Source organism: Protobothrops mucrosquamatus, unplaced genomic scaffold (assembly GCF_001527695.2).
Source record: "Protobothrops mucrosquamatus isolate PMUCROS unplaced genomic scaffold, P.Mucros_1.0 scaffold822, whole genome shotgun sequence".
In the NCBI taxonomy this organism is placed as follows: domain Eukaryota; kingdom Metazoa; phylum Chordata; class Lepidosauria; order Squamata; family Viperidae; genus Protobothrops; species Protobothrops mucrosquamatus.
Genome location: NW_015387083.1, coordinates 606,879 through 624,531, shown reverse-complemented (window position 1 = coordinate 624,531; position 17,653 = coordinate 606,879). Strand labels below are relative to the sequence as shown.

Genomic DNA, 17,653 nt, shown 5'->3' with positions numbered 1-17,653 from the left:
CCCCCCCCCCAGACCGTCGCAGCCAGTAGGAAGGTAGGCCCTTTCTCTCGCGTCGCCTCTCTCTGGGCTTCCCTCCCCAACCTCCTCTACTTCCAAAGAAAGAAAGGGCGGCGCTCGGAACCCCTCGTCCAGTGAGGAGAGCAAGCAGTGTCTGGCACGGGGCGTGGCCTCGCTTGGCAGCCCCGCCCCCTTCCCCCACCGGCGAGCTCCAGAGATGTGCCAGGGCAGTGGACGCGGCTGTTGGAGACAGGCGAGCGAGGGAGGAAGGAGGCGGAAAGCCGGTGTCTCGGGATGAACGGCTCGGCCCGGGCGCTCTTCGACAGCAAGGAGCGCGTCCTGTTGCTGGGCAAGAGTTTCGAGAAGCAGCCGCGCTGCGCCTTCCACACCTTGCGCTGTGAGTCGAAGCGGGAGCTTTAGCTGGGGGCGGGGGGGGTTGAAGCAGGTGGGGAAGGGGCTGCGGGGCTGGGAAGAGTGGAGGCTTGCTGGAAGGCTGTGCAAGTGAGGACGGAGCTCCGGTTTAGGAGCAGGGGGGACCCTCGACTCTTAAAGTCAACCCGTAAGGCAAGAGACCGACAAGAGACGGTGTGTGTGTGTGTGTGTGTGTGTGTGTGTGTGTGTGTGTGTGAGAGAGAGAGAGAGAGAGAGAGCTTTCGTGGACTGAGATGTAGCCCTTAAAATCTGTGCCGTGGGATTTGCATTTTTCAGGACATCTTGTTACCGTAGTTGTTGGTGCGAAAGTCTGCTCGAGATCGTACCCGTGCTGACGTTTTAAGAAGCCCGGAGTCCTTCGAGGGAGAAGGGAACAGTGTTTTCGGTTGAGGGATTTGGGGTTTATTTTAGATTCGGAAACAAAATCGGAGCCACGTTGCTTTAAGTAGCACAATTTCTCCTTCATTCGGGTATCGAGCAAAAATCATTGTGAGAAAGCTCTCCTGTACTAGGGATTAAACACGCTTGCATCAGAGGGATCGGTTTCGTTCGGTGACATCTCAGCTGGTCAGTCAGTTTAAGAGGCTATTTGGGTTTTTTTTTTTTAAGGAAAGCGTATTTTGAGAAATGGGGTAAGGAGAACCTGGTGAAGTTTACTGGAAGGTGATCAGCAGTGAAACGAAGTGGAGGGATTGTGGCTTGGCTTGGGGTGAGAAGGCTTGAGAAAGAAGCTTGAGTTTCCAGAGGTTGTCCAACCACCTTCGTATCTCTCATAAAAGACAAGTGTTGAATAATTGTTTGTGGCTAGGTGAGCTTTTATAGGTGAGACCATATTTCAGGTACAAATATCTGGGATCTGGTACAGTGCATTTTTAATTGGATTCTTAAAATAAGATTTGTTTATATATATCTTTACTTACTTTCTTCTATGGGCTTTTAAATATTTCAAATTCAGCTCACAGAGGAATATAAACCAGTTATCACTGCCCAAATCATATTTTCTATTCATAGTATAGATGGAAAAGATTCAATTTTTAGAATGTTTGTATGCATTTTGAGGTATGGCAGCATATTTTGTAGAATATAGGGCAAGTATACTTGGCAGTAGATCCTGTTATATTTGTTGCAACTTTCATTGTGTTAGAATTGTAACCTAAAGATTTATGTTTCCTTTAGAATAGATCTGCTAAGCTTTAGTTTATCTTGATTGCAAGCTTTAAGGGCTTGCAATTTGAAAATTGGGGATACATTTATTTAAAACTTAAGCACTCTGCAGTATCAATAATTAACAGGACAAGTTAACAGGATCAAGGGCACATTTGACATATTTAGACAAAAAAAATGCAACAACATCCTGGAAGTAAACAAACTAGGTTTGTAACTTTTTAATCTTATGAAATACAGGTAAGAGTAAAACATTTCTTCAGTTCACTAAGGTGCACAGTATTTAATAAAAAATAAATCTGACATCTAATGTCTTGAGATTTTCTTTCTATAATTCAAAACCCTGTATAGCAGGGGTGTCAAACTCGCAACATCATGTGACATGTCACGACATAGTGCAACTTTTGGCCCGCAGGCCGGCAGTTTGATACCCCTGCCGTATAGGATAATATCCCTAATCAGTATACCTTTGGAGAACTGTAGGTTGAATTACAACAGTGATTAATATTAATTCCATATTACCAAAATTGTAACTCCTATATTACAGTGGGTGTGGGAATGTGCAGCTGAGATATTATTTGGATTTGAAACCTGAAATATATCTTTCTCTCCTGAATCTTAGTTCTGTATTTTCTGTTGAATGTGATAATTAGAAACAGATTTGTTTAAAATTGATTGTAAAAGAGTGTTGCTTAGAAATGCAGAAAAAAGTACCTTCTCTGTAGCAGTGCCTACCCTCTGGAATGAAGTTCTCCCTGAGGTTTGAATGCACACACACACACACCCCACAAGTTTCAAAAGGCCCTAAAGACCTGGCTCTTTGCCCAGGCCTTGGCTGAGCATGATTGAACCCCCTTTTCTTCTTTTTCTTTGTTCTCATGAGGGTTTGTTATCTCTGCCATCTTTGACCTTGTTTTATGTTGGGCTTTTTTTTTTGTTTTAAATGTTTTAACAATGGGTAAACAACCCAGAGTCACTAAGAGTTGAGTGCTATGGGAACTTAATTATTATTAATTTATAATAAGTAGTGGATTACTCCTAGGGACTACTGAATAAGACTAAAGAAGACAGATAAGCTAGTAGTAGAAAAGATACCCATTGAATAATGTAGCTTTTCCATTTATCTTGTAAGTTGATCAATATTTATGGGATCCTAAACATTTATGATTTTATTCAGATGACTTCAAACCTGCATCAATTGATACATCTTGCGAAGGAGATCTTGAAGTTGGTAAAGGTGAACAGGTAACAGTAATGTTGCCAAATATTGAGGTAAGATTTCTGTATTCCTTAAAAAGGCATAGCTATATGTTAAAGTGATTACTTTTATGTAAGTGCATGAAGAATATGATTATCAAAGTAGACTGTGCAGATGGGCTATTATATTAGGGGATCGGTAACTTCCAAGGTGCTATTAAACTGCAGGATAATGGAAGCTGCAGTCTTAAAAATTTGTATTTTATGTGTTTACAATGAGGATCTGTATTCTGCAACAAATGTTGGCTGCATGTGAGAGCAATAAATAGCAGGAAAATCCTTGTGTTGATTCTTGCATTCTATCAGTTTAGAAGTATCTTTGTAATAGCTGCCCAAAAATGATTTGAGGATGACAATAGTTCTGAAGTAGATATATAAGAACATAAAAAATTCCTAATAGAAAATAAATACATAAGGAATCATTGTCCAGTCTCTTGTTCAAATTAAAGAAACACCAAATAAGAGACAGCCTTGGATTGTAAAAGTTCTATTTTCACCCGATTTCTATTTCTGAATCTGATCCTGAGATGCAGAATCTATACTGATGCTTTTAAAAACCAACTTTTTATTTTAATGTATATGGCTTTTTATTTCTGACTAGACAAGCTCCCCCATGGTTTGCAGCTTTTGTTAATGTCAAACATAGCTCAACAGCTCAACAGTTTATTCAGTATTTTTGTAAAAAAAAAATTCTTTCTCTTTTCATTGTTTACTTCTTAGTTTCTAATGGATCTTTCCTCTGATTCATTCTTTAGCCAGAAATAATACCTTTTCCTTTCTTTCTTCTTCTTCTTGTGCCATATCCATTATCGAACGTTGGCGATCCTGTTTTTATCAGCAGCCGCACAAAAAAGTGCTGCTGAGTTTTGTCCAAACCAGTCCCTTAGATTTTGAAGCCACAATGTTCTTCTTCTGCCTGGACCTCGTTTGCCTTCAATCTTTCCCTGGAGGATTAGATGGAGTATGCCGTATTTTTCTGGGTGTTGTATCACATGTCCGAAATATTCTAATTTTCCTTTTTTAATTGTTTTGATGATTTCCCTTGGCTTTCCCAGGCGGCTTTTCCTTTATTGTCCTTATTTTCTGTTCGTCTGACTGCATTGCTCAGATGTGCAAACCAGCTTTTGCTGTTTTTTGGTTTTTTTTGCCATGGTAAGCCAGAAACCTTCAACCAATTAAAGAAAGATGCTGCTGCAAACTCTGCAATTGCTCCCGCTTCTTGTTCCCTACCAGTCAGAACTTCTAAAAAAGCAAGCAACTTTGGATTACTTAATTCTCCTGGCTTGTGCCTCTTCATAAGTCAAGAACAAACATGCGTATATTTTTCTTGTTAAGTAGTGGAGTTTCCTGGTTTGTTTAGCCATGTCTGATAGGAGGAGCCAAGTGGGGAAGACCAGATAGCAGGCACAACATGATATGATTTGTGTTTTTTGTGACATATGAAGTAGGCTGACATTGATTTATTGAAGGGCATATAATAGTCCTTTTGATGAGAGAGATTCATCTTCAATTCTGTTAAGATATCAAAATATTTCCAGTAAATAGTAAATTAGAAAACCTCAGTAGTTACTCTTCTGTGATAAAACAGAACTGTAAAATTGCTGTATGTAATCTTGAAGCAAATTAGTATTTTCAAAAGTTGTTTGTTGCGCTATAGTTTTGATAGAAATTTCAAGAGTTAAAAAAAAGAGTAATTCATGGCAGCAATGGGTTGCAGTTGCTGATGCCAACATAAACTTCCTTTTTTACTGCTTCATAACTGGGGAGGTATGTTAATTAAGGAGATGGAATGAAATTCTTGTGGTTTTATGATAAAGGCCAGGTATTATCAGTGTTCTGTGAAAAACCTGGAAAATTGCAGTTTCATTATGAAACACGAATCCTAATATTGTCTTCCCTTTTTCATTTTTGCAATGAAATAGAGACTCTTGAGGTTATGTGTGAAATGTAAGGGGATTTTAATTAGGAAAAAAAAGCTGTAGTGATACTAGTAATTCTTTTCTTATTTAAAATAGGGCTCTACTCCACCAGTAACAGTTTTCAAGGGTTCCAAGAAGCCATATCAAAAAGAATGCATCTTAATAATTAACCATGACACTGGCGAATGTAGACTAGAGAAACTTAGTAGCAATATCACAGTGAAGAAAATCAGGTGGGTAGAAAAAAAAACAGCAAAGAAGTTCCTTCTTAAAACATGATAGTTGCTTTGGGATAAAAGTTCTAATAGGCCTTGGCCTCATATGGTTTCCCTTGTCATTTTCTAGCATATGTAGGAAGTGCAGTGCAAAAGCTGTCACTTCTGCTTTGATTTTAATATTAACCACAGCTTGTGATTCAGACATAAATTTAAACTATGATTAATTGAAACTGAAAGCAGCAGCAACTGCAGCTTTCAGGTATCCCTTACAGTTACACCAGAACAGAGGAGAGAGCATGGAGGTTCAAAGCTCTTCTAATTTTTTTTCTGTTATACTGAAATGCATGTCCATATCACATGTATAATGGCTATTGAAATGTAAGGTGTTTATTTTGTAAGATTTCAATGAGAAGTGGGAATTTTTTCTTAAATTCTATCTCCGGACAACTCCTATTTGCTTTCTTTAACCCCATTTCTGAACATGCTGTATCTCTTTAATGCAGTGATGGCGAACCTTTTAGACACCGAGTGCCCCCAAAACCCTGTCCCACCTGCTCCGCCCCTGCCCCCCCGCAGGGCCACCTACTGCCTCCACAGCCCGACGCTGATTGCCCCGGTGGCCCTGCAGTGCCATGGTGGCCACGTCTTCTGACCGCGCCCCGCAGCAGCATCTGCGCGCGACGGGGCGTGAGGGCAGAGTCTTGTCCCTGCTGCCCAGCTGCCATGTCCTTGCTGTGCTGCTCCATGTGGGCCGTGCCCAGGGGCCACTCTCCTCCGAGGGGGCTGCTGGTGAGGGGTCTGTGTGGGGAGGCGGGGATGGAGCAATGGCACGCGTGCCGAGAGAGGGCTCTGCGTGCCACCTCTGGCACGCGTGCCATAGGTTTGCTACCACTGCTTTAATGTATACTGGAACAAATTTAACTATTTTTCTGTAGATAAGCAAGTTTAGACTTGTTTATTAAAAACTTCAGCACAGTTTCATGAAATAACTAATCTGTAACAACTGTATTACGTTAGGGAGACATTATATTTATCCATGTCTCAGAAGTTCATCTGTTTTGTATATTCTTAAACAAATGTTGGAAAAGCAAACGATTACGTATTTTTCAAGAATTTTCTTTTTCTTAATGATCTGATGCAGAGGTGAAGGAAGCAGCAAGGTGCAGTCTCGTATTGAGCAACAGCAGCAGCAGCTAATGAAACACACTAATAAGATGCCAAACAACCACAAATCTTCTCCACCAAAAGAGAAGATGTCTCCGCCTTCTCCTATGGATGATATTGAAAGAGGTAAATTATCGCTATATTCCTTGCGATTGTAGAGTGTTAAAACTGACTCCGTAGCTTGAAGACTTTGAGGCTGAAGTTCTTTACTTAATTGTCCTTGAGAAGGTAAGTTGGTCAGGGGTACCAGCTTCTGATTCAGATGGGAGTCATACGATTATGTATTCACATACTCTGCCTATATGCAGAATAATATATAACGTGGGAAAGTTTTTAATCTATCTTTCCATTCCATTTGCTGGTTTGTTAGGTTTACTCGTGTGTAGAGGAAGGTGTTATATAACTATATTCATATCCATATACAGGTAATCCTCGACTTAATTCGTTTAATGACCGTGTGAAGTTACAACGGCACTGAAAAAAGGGACATGACCATTTTTCACAATTATGACCATTGCAGCATCCCCACGGTCATCGGATTTACATTCAGATGCTTAACAGCTGGTTCATATATATGACGGTTGGGGTATCCTGGGGTCACGCGATCTCCTTTTGTGACCTTCTGACAAGCAAAGTCAATGGGAAAGCCAGATTCACTTAACAACGGTGTTATTAATTTAACAACTGCAGCGATTCACTTAACAAAGGTGGCGAGAAATGTCGTAAAACGCGGCAAAACCCACTTAACCAATTTCTCACTCAGCAACATAAGTCGAAGTCTACCTATATTGAAATACTAGAATCCAAATGTATCACCTTTAAAATTATTCTTGTCTTGATCAAGTAATTTAAAAATGGAGATGATTTCTTTGAGTTAAATTCAGTTACAGAGGATTACATAGTTTATTCGTGTAGTTTCCCTGGCAAACTTGCAAAAGTGGTTTCCCATGAGTTTTTCAGATTATTTTTTTTTAAATTTCCCAGTCTAGTGAATAGTCCCAAGATTTCCTACGGAGTATCCAGGAACTAACCAGGTCTGATCCTGTCTAGCTTTTTCAGGATCTGCCCAGGGCATCTCGGTGCTGCACTATATAGAATATATTCTTGTAAGTAAACCACAGGTTTGTTTCTCCTTTGCCAATCCCTTTTATGAGCAAAGATTTGGCAGGCACAACACTTGTAGACTTCAGAGGAGACTCCATCAGCCAGCTTATTTTTTTAAGTGCATAGAAAAACAGTTTGCAAATCTAGCACAGAGATACAGTGGACCAGAAATAGTGAAAGCCATGGAATTTACCACTGCCTATTTGATTTCCATGCTTGCTGTGCATAAGAAATTTCACTCTTTAGCATCCCCCATAAAAAAAATGGACTGAGTAGTTCTGGCCTTGCATTGGCTCTCTTTTTTCCCCTGGCTATAAATACTAATACAATTTTTTTACTTCCTCTGAGCCAGCATGAAAACCAAGTGATTTGATTCTATCACTCTTCTGCAAGATTGCTTCATTTTCATGCTGGTTGGAAGGAAAGCAGCTTCGGGAATGAAGTGTTGGCAGAACAATTTATTGCTTTGTCAACTTGCTCACTTAACATTATGAAATTCCTGCAATTCTGTTGATTTAACTTCCCGCTTGCATGCGACCTGAATCGCCAGAATCATTCTAGGTGGTTTTTTGCAGCATATCTGAATATGAACAGGTGAATAGCTAAACAAAATTTGAAATATGTAATGTCTTTACGGTGCTTTAGGTATGATAGTTATTTATATTTGACGGAGAATGACTAAAAAAACCTTAAAAGGATTTATTGCCTATACTTAGCTATGACCTAGGCATATTTAGCTATTGCTCATCCATCCTCTAGTACAGGGCTTTTCAACCTTTTCACCCATTGTACCACTTTTAGGATATGGCAACATCCGAGCACCACCAGTCGCCTAGCAAGGTGTCAAAAACTTGATGACCCCCCCCAAAAAAGGAAAAAAGTGATAAAGTACAGGTAGTCCTCGACTTACAACAGTTCGCTTAGTGACTGTTCGAAGTTACAATGGCACTGAAAAAAGTGCCCCTCCAAGCCACAGCTGAGCAAGACACCTTCCTGCCCACCCGGTGGTGCTCTTCCTTCTGTCCGAGGTTTTCATTGTTGTGAGCATTTCTGTTGAGGATTGGCAGCAGGGTTGGGGGTGTTTGATTTTTATTCCCTCTGTCTGCTGGGTGCTTGCAGCAGGTTTTGGTCACTTCACATGGCCCTGGGACACTGTGACCGTCATAAATATGAATCAGTTGCCAAGCATCTGAATGTAAATCACAAGACCCTGGAGATGCTGCAACATTCCAGCTGATCGACGCTTCTTCTGGGCTCAGCAGAAGCGCCAGGAGCAGCACCGAGCTCCAGCTGGAGCCCGGCGCTGATCCTGGCACTTCCGCTGAGCCCTGACAGTCCAGAAGAAGCGCTGATCCTGGCGCTTCTGCTGAGCCCTGACAGCCCTGCAGCTCCAGCCGTCTCTCGCTCCGGCTTCTGCGGTGCTGCCACCGGTTCAGCTCATTCCCCTCCCCCGCTACCACTTTTCTAGGATGGTCGCATATCACCTGCCAGGTACCTATGTACCACAGGTGGTACCCGTACCACTGGTTGAAAAGCCCTGCTCTAGTACAGGAGTCCCCAACCTGTGGGCCATAGCCCGGTACCGGTCCGTGGCCTGTTGGCTAGTGCGTGTACGTGTGAACACACCTTACATGCGCTAGTGCCACTGCGTCGGTGCTAATGGCCTCATTTGGGCATGTGTAGGGGTGCTAGGGCCAGCACCAGCATCACACAGGCACTAGTGGCTCATTTGCGCATACATGCAGGCACCAGCACCACCACCAGTGCCACTGTGGGTGTGCGCAGCCCACTTGTGCATGCACACAGGCGCTAGCACCACTGCTGTACGCGCACTCATTTTGCGCATACACACACGCATGCACATACATTTCCCTGCTCCTCCCTTTCCCTCTGGTCCACCAATTATTGTCCATGCATGTACAGTTTTTTTTAATTACTTCTGTTACTGCAATGGCTGCAATACACTTTGATCCTTTATTTTTGCCAGCAGTAAAAATAAGCATGGTCTGGTATAATAATACAAAACCTCATGGTACGCTACACAGATATATAATTGAGTTGTCGACTGTTATCTAGATTCTTCCGTCATATTGACCCTGTTTATATATCCCCTTGGTTATCATCCTAATTCTTTACTTTCTTTGATAACAGTCTCTAGTTTTATTTTTTAATTTTTTTTATTAAATTTGTTTGCCACTCATCTCGCTTTGAAGTGACTCTGGGTGGTTTACAACATTAAAAGCAGTAAAACCATGAAATAAATATTTCTAAAAACAATAAAATTAGAATTAGAATCCAAGCGGTGTTGTAGTTAACAAATGTGGGGTGAGGGAGCAGGATGCACTTGGGGTGGGGAGAGATGGGATTTTCTCTTAGTTCATCAGTCCCCTCCAGTGTGACACTCCCCTGTGGCAGCCCCAAGCCATCTGCCAGAGCCAGGTCTTCAGGCTGTTACAGAAGGTCAGAAGGGTGGGACCCCCATCTCAGGGGGTAGGGTGTTCCAAAGGGCAGCAGAGAAGGCTCTTCTCCTGGACCCCATCAGCTGAAATTCCTTGACTGACGGGGCTAGCAACATATCCCCTTTGCTGACACAGGTGTGTCAATCCAATCCCAATGAAAGTTTTTCCCTTCTAGTAGATTATGGTTTTATTTTTTGCATGGATACGCATGCAGTTGTCTAGGTTAGGGGTCCCCAACCTCCGGTCTGTGGACCAGCACCGGTGTGCGGCATGCCAGAAACCGGTCCGTGCAAACAAGCGAAGTCCCCATCCACGGCTGCAGGCAGCACATGAAACCCCACCCCCTCTGGTCTGTGGAAAAAAACCCTCTCTCCATTGAACCGGTCCCTGATGCCCAAAAAGTTGGGGACCCCTGGTCTAGATCTCAGGTACCATTTTCGATGGATGCTGCTTTTCAGTTTGGGTCAGACTGAATTTGAATTTTACTTCTTTGAACGGCTTGAAAGTCGTGCCATTCCCCCCCCCTCTTTCCTTCCATTAGTAACAGTAGGAATATCATACTATGTAAAGTAAGATAGAATAAGCTCCCAGCTTAAAACTGTGGCAGATGACTAGAAAGAACTTGGTTGGGTGGTAAATTAATGTTCAAAAATAATAGCCGGTTGTACTGACGGGCCAGCGCATTCTTCTCAGGCAAAGTCCTTGAATACCCAGAGGAGGGGGGGGGGAAGCATACAGGCAGGTGTTTCTTTTGTGACTCAACTCTGACTGGAAAATCTTGTCATTTAGTTTCCTGAATAGCTGCTTAAAAAAAAAAAAAACCTCAGTTGCTGCAGGGGAGGGTGTTTAAGATTACATTAAAACGGAGTGTTTCTTTTCTAAGGTTGATTGCTTTGCTTAAGATTTTTTTTTTTTCTCCCTGAGTCACAGAGTTCCATAGTGGTTGCCCAGCATTCTGCCAACCTGACAATTACATAGCAGGGAAGGACCTTCCAGGGGTGCGGGGTGCGGGGTGTGGTGGATGGGAATGGCAGGAGATTTGTTTTGCGTTGCCAAGCGGGATGGCTGGTACTGGTCAGGGCATAAGTGAAATGGACTCCGTTTAATAAAATCAGACATGCAGAAAAATATTCTTTAATGAATTAAAAATTAAAGCAGAGGGCAACCTGACAGAAGCTGCCTAAACTAAGTAAAAGGCTATGAACACATGCAGAATTCAAGATCTCTTGCTGCTAAAGCTGAATTGTTTGGCGCTGATCCTGAAAGCTTTAGTGAGATTGTGACATACTATATATACAGTAAATGAATTGACATAGAGAAAGGAGTGGTTGTCACTCATCCCTTCTCCAACCATTTTTACTCTTTGATATTAAATTAATAATTGTGAGGTTGTAGTTTCCTTGAACAGTCAGGATGGGGATTTAAACCAGCCACTGCTGTGAAGGAGGTTTTAACGTAGTCTGCCTAGGATCTGAGTGAGATTGGCAGTACTCCTGCCAATCAGCTCATCAGCAAATCCCATACAATAAGACACTGCTGTTGCTTTGGGTTCATTAGAAGTAGCACAGTTTAGTCTGGCTTTGCCTCAAGACTGAAAATGCTGCAGGGCAAATGGTATTGCAAAAGTTAGCTACAGCCGGAATAGAGTTGTATAGAACTGCTGGGCTGTATTGGGGAACTGATGAAGATCTCAGCTTGCTGGGTTTTGATTCAGAAGTGGTACTTTTTGAAATATAATTATGCAAATAATCAGTGCAATTTTGATTGGAATACAAATCCAATCTGTCTCCATCTGTCAAGATATTTTGGTTGGCGGTGTCAGGAGGAAGAGCCCTTTCTTCTTTGGTGCCCCTGCTCCTTGGAACATCCTGCCACCAGGGATGAGATCAGGACCCTCCTCTCGGCCTTGCGGAAGGGCCTTAAAACTTGGCTCTGTGGGCTGGCATGGGGCCCCTGATGGGTTGCTCCATGCTGGAACTGGTTGGTGGAGTAACAGGAGATTCGACTTCTGTGCTGTTTGTGCTTCTGGTTTTTAGTCTTTATTTAATTCTGGTTAATTTTAATGTTTTTATAATTTTGATTTTATTGTATTGTAAACACAGCGCACAGTGACTTTGTATAGCGAGATGAGCAGTATATATATTTAATAAGTAAATAAAGAAAAAAAATGTAGAAGGAACATTTAAAGAAAAAGAAGATAACATTTCTTTAAAGCCTACAGATTAGCTTCAGTGATATATGGAGGACATGCATAAGTCATTTAAATGCTGACGTACCTGATTTTAACCTGATACTGTTCTATGCTTTTATTTTGTTTTATATAATGCTGTTTTATTATCTTATTGAATGTTATGGCATATTCTGATTCTGTTGTCTGATATCCCAAAGTGAAAGGCAGACTAAATATGCTATTAACAAATTATGGGAGAAGTGCATTCGCATAACCTTTGGAACCTGTGACTCAGTCAAGCCTTACTTTGCTTCATCCTTAATAAGACTGAATCAATTTGATCTATGAAGCCTGCTCAGAATATTGCTAACCTAGAATAGGGTTTTATCTGCTTCTGCGCCATCCTGTTAAAAGTTGATCTACAGTGAACCTACGATCAGCAGGATTTATTCGTCCCAGGTCAATTTGGCCCTACCCAGTGCAGGTAGATCTAAGAATAGCAGCTGTAATTGTTACAGTCATTTGATTAAACTCTTAATACTTGTTGCATAATGGGCTATAGAGCGATGGGACTTGTTGCCGTGTTATTTCTGCTGCTATCACTTTAAAAAACAACAACGATGAAGCAGGTTTATTCGTACATATTTTGTATTTGCTCCTCAGGGCTCTACATCAGTATTCCAGATTGCTCAAATAAAGAGAGGTTTGCCAGGTTTTTCTCCAAGAGCATTTGTGAATAATCAGTATCAGTTTTGTGCAGAGGCCAGGATTGAAATCAATTATTGAAGAGTCTCCTAAAGGAAAAAACATAAAACATATTGAGCTCTGCTTCAAAAAGCCTTCTTATATATTTGGAGTTTTTTTCTTTTCCAGAACTGGTGTTTTCTCTCTTTATTGTTTTTTTTCTCTCTCTTTGAGTAGAGATTTCAGCTTTGGGAGCATCTGATCCAATTCTAACCTCTATACCAGTGATGGCGAACCTTTTAGAGACTGAGTGCCCCAAAACTGTCCCCCCACCCCATCCCCACTCCACCCTGCCCACTGGGCCACCCATCACCTCCACGGCCCGCCACAGATCACCCAGGCAGCCCAGCAGCGCTATGGCGTCCATGCCCTCCGCTCGTGCCCTGCAGCATTATCTGCGCGCAACAACAGGGCGCAAGAGCGGAGTCTTGTCCCCGCTGCCCAGCTACCATGTTCTTGGCTCCACTGCTTTGTGTGGGCCATGCCCAGGGGCAACTCTCCTCCAGGTGGGCTGCTGGTGAGAAGGGGGCTGTGGGAGGAGGCGGGGCTGGGGAGACAGTGCGTGTGCCCACAGAGAGGGCTCCGAGTGCCACCTCTGGCACCCGTGCCATAGGTTCGCCACCACTGCTCTATACCACATAATTAATTATCTCCCATTAGGTTTGTCAACTGAACATGGTGATTATGTGTGCCTTAGTCTTAAATTCTTTCCCCCCCTTTTTTTACATTGTATTTTTCAGAGCTAAAAGCAGAAGCTAAAGTTATAGAGCAAATGAGTAGCTCCGATAGTTCATCGGAATCAAAGAGTTCATCCGCTTCATCAAGTAGTGAAAACAGCTCTAGCGATTCAGAAGAAGAAGGATCAAAGCTGTCTCTTCCCTTGTCAATGCCACACCTACAGCCACAGCATCCCATGATGACAGTATCACAACAGACCTTCCCAGATGTGGATATTGGATATCGCAGAAGTCAAGAGAGCAGCGGCCGTTTGATGAATACCCTGAGTAAGTAATGAAACAAAGCTTGCTAGGATAGACTTAGGTATGAGGAATCCACATGCTGTTAGTTACAACTTTCCAGGCGCAGATTTAAGTTACACAACGGCAGTTTGGATTAGAAGGTGGGATAAAAGTTACATTGACCTTTCATTATGCCAAATTAAAGATTATGGTAAAAACAATTCAGCACAGATGACATCATCCAAGATTGATTTCAGGACTTGGGGATTTAAAACAATTTTGACTAGAAGCATTCATACATTTCAGAAATGATTTCTGCAGTATAGTTCATATTTCACTTGTAGTAAAATGTTTAGCTTATCTCCAGGGCTGCTTTGCTAAGAACTGATTTGTGTATAGGACATGACATTTTTGCCTTTTGCCTTATAGCAAACAAATTACTCCTGTTTAATGGTCAATCCCAGCCTTTATCACAACCTAAAGCTAGCTAGCTAGATAAATAGATAGAATAAATGAATATAGAATTATAGGGCAATTGCTTTTTTATACAATTCCCAAAATGGACCATTTTAGTTAAAATACAAGCAAGTTGGCATATCCTATGTAAATGGTAGACTCCTACTGTATTTTCCTGATCAAAAAATAGAGCAAAGGATTTTTTCTGCTTGATTCTTGGATATCATATATAATCAGGAACATTTGGAACATAAATTTTAGTTTAGCCATCAAAGCCAGCCAAAAATAATGCAACCCAATCATTTGTTTAGCTTGGGCTAATCTGTATGTATCTATGTACTGTATCTTTATTCAGTTACACTATAGTCGGACTTCATTATTAACTCCAGTGTTCTCTAGGAATACAGATTATATAACAATTGATACTAATAAGAGATTAATTTTCCTGGCAATTTCTTTAATTTTACTGTCACCTTGAGTCTTTTTTAATAAGAAGAAAATTTTGAAGGTTTGAACATTAAAATTAAAATTTGGAAAGAAAACTGGCTTTCTTAAAACATTTCACTTTATTGACAAGGTCAATTCAGTTTACTGGAATCTATTTTCCTCAACAACCTGTGAGGTATGTTGGGTTGAGAGAGAATGATTGGCCCAAGGTCATCCAACTGGCTTTCATAGTTAAGCAGGACTAGAACTCATGGTTTCCCACATTCTAGGCTGTTACTTTAACCACTAACTAGATCAGTGATGACGAACCTTTTAGAGACCAAGTGCCCAAAAACTGGCCCCGCCCCCACTCCACCCCCTGCCCTGCCACTGCTCCACCCCCTGCCCCGCCACCGCTCCGCTCCCCCATCCCCTGCCCCGCCTGCTCACAGGGCCACTCACCGCCTCCAGGGCCCGTCGCAGATCACCCAGGCAGCCCAGCAGCACTATGGCAGCCACACCCTCTGCCCGCGCCCTGCAGCATCAACTGTGCACGATGGGGTGTGAGGGCAGAGTCTTGTCTATGCTGCCTGGGTGCCATATCCTTGGCTGCGCTGCTCCGTTTGGGCCACGCTCGGGGGCGACTCTCCTTCAGGGGGGTTGCTGGAGAGGAGGGGGTCACGGGGGGAGGTGAGGCTGGGGCAACGGCACATGTGCCCACAGAGAGGGCTCCGAGTGCCGCCTCTGGCACCCGTGCCATAGGTTCGCTACTACTGAACTAGATCAAACTGATGCTCAATATGAACTTGATAAGGCAAAAAATATAATAAAGCTGTAGGCCTGCAAAAGATTTTAAAAAGTTAAATGAGCATATGTATGTTCATTTCCTGGTTCACCTGAAAAATTATTTTTAAAAGCTTTTAGTAATAGAATTGACAGTTGCATAGAAAACCCAATGAGAAACGGCAAAGTTTTGATTTAGGTAGGATTAGCACTATGTGTTCATTTTATATCCCAAATAGAAAACAGCCCAAAAGAACTGAATATGCTTAATGCTATGATGAATAACTGGGAAGAAAATTTTGGAGAGCATGAGAGAATGATTGAATGGATAGAAATTTGAACAAACTAATTGTATCATTGGGCATTTTGTTTGAGCTCTATTAACACTATAAGGTTGATGAAGTAGAATTGCTCCTATTATAACTTATAATGCAATATTGCCTTTTGTGGCAACAGAATTCTTTGCCTTTTGTGGCAATAGCCAGCTTACTATTCTTAAACTTTCTTCATAAATATTATATAATTAAACATAATATGAGAAATTTGAAAGAAACGGTTAATTTTTAATAGTAATTACCCCACATTTCTATATTTAAATGCTTCTTTTATTTAAAATATAATTTATATTTGTCTCTCTTCTAGGGCAAAGAAATGCATTAAATATGTCCTTAATATACAGTATATGTGGCAAATTTTAAGTAAAAAAAACCAAGTTTCAAATTGCTTCTAGCTGAAGCATTCATACTCAGTATACAGAACTGATGACCCCTCAGTCCTATTGATTATATGTCACAACTTATCATTGAAATGTTTTTAGACAGAATTCTTTTTTTCTGATTTGTATTGAAATAAATAGAATTACATGAGATTTCTTACCAATTGCGTGGAACATATTATTTGCAAATTATGCTTCTCATGTCTACACTTATGATGAAAATGGCAGTGTCTTTAAAGGATGTTTAAAACGTTACTATTTTAGAGTTTAAACATTAAAATCACATTGAATATAACTAATTCTGCTTCTGATTACCTTGTTAGGAAAGAGTTGTACAGTGCCATAAGGTAGATATCTGAATCTGATCTAAATTTACAAAGTTGCATAAGACTGTAAATACTCTGGAATATATATTATTTTCTGAACCTTCCCCCCCAAATATTACTATATATGTTCATAGACTTTCCCTTTTGGTTTGTAATCTTACTCATCATTAAGTACACCTTTATGTCTGGCCAGTTATCTTTTCTTTTTTAACTGACCTAAATATAAGAAGACAAACTCTAAATTGCTTTTCCCAGTTAGTATTTTACTAATACTGCCATTCACCAAACACTATGACAAGAACAATTATTAATGCAATTGTCCATTCTGTTGCCTTGGTACTGTAGTTCCATTCCTCATACTTTTTGTGAAGGCTAAATTGGAATCAGTTGTAACTAGTTTCTTTCCCTCTCAAAAAGCTGGCCTTTATTTTAATTGCCAAGTTCAATAAGGCTGAGTAATATTGAAAGCTATTGAAAGCCTGGTGGATCCTATGTATCAGGATTAAAAGATACAGTGATTGGAAACCCTGTCCCTTTATTTGTAAAAAGAAAAGCAACATGTGGAATGAAAAGCATAGATTGTTACTGTAGGTTTGATTGCTAACTCTTCTTTACTATGGTGTGACTTGCTATTTTGATTTTAGGAAATGATCTCCAGCTGAGTGATTCTGGAAGTGACAGCGATGATTGAAGATGCTTTGAAGTTTTGAAGATGCATTATTTTCTTTGCTGAAGATGAAAAGTCATTTATTTTGCACTAAGTAATAAAATTGGAACCATGTTATGAACTTTGATAATGAAGTTGACTTAATTTTTATGACATGAAGTTCAGCATTCCTTCTGCCATAACTTTATATGGCTGTTCTAAATGTCTGGATATTGGGTATTTTAGCCAAGCCAGAGTAGCTTCTACTACCTCTTACTTAAAAGTTGGAACAACTAACTATTCTGTGTGACTTAAATGTGGAGGAAATATTTGTTTATAATATACATATTTTAGATAAACCTTTTACTTGAGCGAACATGTTTATAAGTAAGAGAAAGCAAATAGTTGATATCTGTTACATTTTTATTCTTGGGAGCTAACTCTATGAAAGTACTTTCTAATCAACAGTCCAATTTTGTGTAACAATTGAGCTGTAATGAACACAATCTGAAGTTCCAAATTGTTCTTTCTAGCCAGCAGTTTTTATTATATGGGTATTGCTAAATTTCTTGTCTTTGGTAATAGCTTTAGTATCTTGGCAACTAAAGGTATATCATTATATAACATGTCCTCTTCAAATTCTGTTAAGATCAATTAATTGCTTTTGGTTGGCTGAGAAATAATAAAATATTTATCATTTCCTTAATAACTTCT

General features: G+C 40.7%; 1 protein-coding gene across 1 annotated transcript; it reads left to right on the top strand.

Moving 5' to 3' along the window:
• Window positions 1-212: 212 nt before the first annotated feature.
• Window positions 213-17,085, top strand: EAF2 (ELL associated factor 2). Its single transcript, XM_015818919.2, has 6 exons — window positions 213-394; window positions 2,771-2,865; window positions 4,866-5,002; window positions 6,129-6,277; window positions 13,369-13,632; window positions 16,938-17,085. Exons 1-6 carry the CDS (start codon window positions 292-294, stop codon window positions 16,982-16,984), a joined length of 795 nt encoding a protein of 264 aa, XP_015674405.1. The 5' UTR covers window positions 213-291; the 3' UTR covers window positions 16,985-17,085.
• Window positions 17,086-17,653: the final 568 nt, after the last annotated feature.